This window comes from Citrus clementina, unplaced genomic scaffold, assembly GCF_000493195.1.
Source record: "Citrus clementina cultivar Clemenules unplaced genomic scaffold, Citrus_clementina_v1.0 scaffold_2, whole genome shotgun sequence".
NCBI classification, from domain to species: Eukaryota; Viridiplantae; Streptophyta; class Magnoliopsida; order Sapindales; family Rutaceae; genus Citrus; species Citrus x clementina.
This window is the reverse complement of record NW_006262688.1, coordinates 26108236-26112455: the sequence shown is the minus strand read 5'-3', so window position 1 is coordinate 26112455 and position 4220 is coordinate 26108236. Positions and strand designations below refer to the sequence as shown.

Sequence of the window (4220 nt, the reverse complement as noted above, 5' to 3'; positions counted from 1 at the left end):
TAACAATCAATTTCAAACCCAGATTAGGAAAAAGTGACAAGAAGCACCCAGCAGAAATCAGGCGGTAAGATTAGGTAACTTAAAGTTGAGCCTTATCATTCTGCCCGTAAATTGTTCCACAACTAATGTTGAATACAGATGCTTTTCTGATCCATAATCTCAGAGACTAGAGAGACTCTTAAAATTCCAATATTTTTAATATGTCAGGAAGAAACATCAAAAACCAAAATATTATTCAAGAGATCCACAAACAAATGCAATCAATACATGTCAAATTTGGTAAGTGAGGAGCAAAGGACTGACAAAATTTAGCTGGATGAGCTGGCAAAATATCAATTCTCATTGCTAACTGATAGCAACAGGACAAGGCAATTATAAGTTGGTTGATCCCATTTATAATGACACATAATGACCATTGGGAAGCTTTCTTGAATTTCGAGAAATGTCATTATCATATTCTTAAATTTTATCAAACTTCAATGACTAGGGCACATAATGTGGAACCTTTGTATAATGATCCAATTTTGTGCAGCAGGCTAACCGTTCACAGATAAGATTAAAGCTCACCACCAGAATGTTCGCAAATCTGACATATAACATCTGTTGGACATCAACCAAGCTTTAGTGTTTAATGTTATAGAAGGGTATTTAACATGGAAAACATGCAAGTTAAAGGAACATCCTTCTCATGCAAACAGCCAAAAGCAAAGGCTAGTCATGGGAAATTTGTCCAGTCCAAAAGTTCTACAATTACATTTTGTCCCGTTTAATTGGACTCTTTGATGAGAGGAAGTTTTAAGATTATTAGGAATGAACTGGATACTTATGTATTCTGCATCACACAATCCACATTTGGCCACTACACACTAAGCAATAATCTAACAGCCAAATAATAGTTGAAAAAAAAAAGACAACAACAAAATCAGTTAACACAGGAAAAAAAGGAAAAAAGAAAAAGAGAAGAAACATATAATAATAGTTCAAAACTACAATAACTAATGACTTACTTGTACCAATTGAATAAACTGACACCAACCAGGATTGTGAAGAGACCAAACCCCTTCAGCCAAGTGAACTCATCATGGAAGTAAAACACTGCAACCTGTACATTTACATATTGAAGTAGAATCCTTTGAGAGTCCTTATACTGTGTAGCCATTCATGTTTTTTATATTTGTAATTATTAATAAAATAACTAACCAAATGAAAAAACACAATAAGAAAACATAAGACTAGGGTTTAATTCTATACGGTGTCTGTCTATGCAGGAGACAGCTACATTGCGACAATAAAACTAGTAAAACAATCAAAGCACAGTGTCCGTCTATGCAGGAGAGAGCTACACAGCCTACACTGTGACAATAAAACTAGTAAAACAATCAAAGTGTGATTCTTACATCTATAGATGCATTAAACATCCTCAAACAAAAATCTAAATGTAATTACAGATCACAATTAAAAGTTACAAAAGACGGCTCAGACCATAAAAAATATTTTAAGACAATAGCCATAATCATGAATAATTGCAGCTCATGACAAACGGGGTATTTATCTTATCTAATAGGAGAGTTTGAATATTTAATGTTTCAAACAGAACGGTATTGTAACTAAAGGATTTCACAAGGTAACGACTAGAAAGTAAGATAGAACAAACAATAAAGCACATACAATGGCCAACATTTTACCAAAATAATCTAGAAAGCCGAAATACCCTAGAAAAGTTTTACCAATATGGTAACAGCCTCCTTGACAACACCTGCAATTTGAACAGTGACAGCACTTGTTACCGAGACAAGTACAAATTCCGTTAAAACCTGTAACAAGAGAAACAAGTTAGTTCTTTTGGGGACCATGAAACTCAGATCAAGTGTACTCAATATGCAACATGAAAAGCATGTAAATGTATTAATTTCTTTTGGAGACCATGAAACTCAGACCAAGCGTACTCAATATGCAACACGAAAAGCATGTAAATGTATCTTCCCCCCAATCCTTTTGTTCGACATCAATTCTTACCATGAAAAAGGCCAAAGCTCCGCCGGAAAGCATCAGCAACAAACTCCGAGTGACATGCCATGAGTTATTGAAATAATTATTCCTTTTGAATTCATGCCATGGATCCAGCAATAGAGAAAGAAGAGCAGTCACCAGCGCCATAATTGGTGCCACATAGCTCATCAAGGTAAGTGGATTTTTAAGACCTAAAAACAAAAAATAAAGAAAACACTTCTTAGTGACTGATTAGAAATAATGGTATAAAAACTAAGGCAAAGCATCTAGGAAAGAAATGTAATGTATAAGTTTGTTCACCAGAGACTCAAGCTTTTTACCAAGAGCAAAATTTGTTCATCAATAAGTGCTGGCTAGCTTAGAAAAAAGCAGAATGACACCATATTAAAAGACTATTAATTCCAAAAGCTCAAGCTCATAAGAAAAGGTCCAATAAACAGTATTTCTATGTATCATCATTATGTAAAGTAAATTCTGAGGAACATACATGTTACACACACTTGCAGATGCTTACAGCGGTACATGAAAATCTAATATGTGCAAAGTATGCTTGCAGGTACTTATGGCAGTAGATAAAATCTAGTAGCAGTTGAGATTGGCTAAAATTCAAATGAAATAAAAGAAAAAGAATAAGTACCTACCGTAAGTTTCTTTCTTTACATCCATTTTTATTTCGCCATGGACCATCGTATTGAAATCCAAACAAAAAAATAAAGTCATGTAGGAAAAAAAAATTGGGTTTAAGTTACACAAATTCCATAAACCATGTATATCAGGAATACAACTAAACCATACCTGTAGAAGAATTTGAGTCATGCACCAACGAAATCCAGACATGACAGCAGCAAGAATAACAAAAAGAAATCCCCAAAACTCAAACTCTGTCTCCTTCGCAACTGGAATATGAAGTGATATATGATCACAACAAAATACAAAAGTTTTATATTGGAGAAATTATAAAACCTTGAAAATGGCAATAAGTTTAATCAAAGAGAGATCCCACATCAAAGAAAAGGGTGAGATAGAATACACTTGAAGCCTTGCCACATAGAAGTCAAAACTTTTACGAGCGTTTAACTAGAGATTTGATTATTTAAGGACTCAGGGTGCAGTATATAAGCTATGGACAGTCTTTGCAAAAGCTTCCTACATTATATTCTTAATCTTAGGTGCAATATGTCTTCATGACGATTATATTCAACCTCTGCAATATGTCCTCATGATAATTATATTCATCCAAAAATTAGCCATACCCTCCTAGCACAACAAGAGAGGTCATAAAAAGTGAGACTAAAATTGCTCTGTTACCACTCGACCCAAGAGCTTAAGTTTTGGCATACTCTTCATTATAGTGGGATCTCTTTGTTTCCAAAAAACAAAATTTCCCCAACTCCTTGTTTCACTAACAAGTAACCAGTAGGTAAATATTATAATAAAGATACTATTTAATGCTCTTTATTAAGCAACATTTTAGACCCAAAGGCTGCTTCATTGTCACTTAATTTCTACAGTTTTCTTATACTAAAAATGCATACACAATATACAGAAAGCAAACAATGCTACTGAGCTATTGTTATTAGAAGAAATAAATAAAAGAAAATGATTAAGCCGTTTACCTGAAAACAACACTCCAGTAGAAATAATTATAATGATACCTAAAAGTTTAATGCTTGGAGACTCCAACCTTCAAAAGGTAAAAGATAAATACAAAATCAAATAGTAGAACAATACAAGTAGAAATTGAATTCTGAAGTTTGATCATGAACAAAATAAAATTTTATATGTTCAACAAAAAATCATAAAATTTTACAGAAAGCAAACAAAAGATATTTTACTAATATGTAGATAAATAAGATTTTTAAAAAATAAATGAATAAACCAGCAATTAGAAAAATAAATTTTTGAAGCAGATTTGTTGCATCAACACAACAATTATCCATAAATATTTCAGACTTTACAATCAGATTGGCATTTGCAAACACAAATATTATTCCAATCCCAGCACAAACCCGTAACAGCCATCAAGAAAGCAAATTGAGTGAAACAAGAATTATGCAAGCTTTTTCCAATTAACAGACTTCTAGATGAGCCATTCCACCAATAATTCTATGACATGTAAAGGCTCCATTTGAGTCCCAATTTGGGTCCCGACTGATGTAGCATTCATCTATTGGATGATCGAATAGAGTAATAAGAAATTTTACATTCAT

General features: G+C 33.1%; 1 protein-coding gene across 2 annotated transcripts in view; it reads right to left on the bottom strand.

Annotated features, from left to right (window-relative positions):
* Positions 1 to 4220, bottom strand: part of LOC18052436 (probable sugar phosphate/phosphate translocator At1g06470) — a 10963-nt gene that overhangs the window by 3283 nt on the left and 3460 nt on the right. For both annotated transcript variants that reach the window (XM_024190615.1, XM_024190616.1), the window contains exons 6-11: positions 3627 to 3694; positions 2806 to 2906; positions 2652 to 2664; positions 2017 to 2201; positions 1728 to 1814; positions 1008 to 1102 (exon numbers count right to left, since the gene is read on the bottom strand). In XM_024190615.1, coding sequence (XP_024046383.1) covers positions 1008 to 1102; positions 1728 to 1814; positions 2017 to 2201; positions 2652 to 2664; positions 2806 to 2906; positions 3627 to 3694 — 549 coding nt within the window. The remainder of the gene's footprint in view (positions 1 to 1007; positions 1103 to 1727; positions 1815 to 2016; positions 2202 to 2651; positions 2665 to 2805; positions 2907 to 3626; positions 3695 to 4220) is intronic.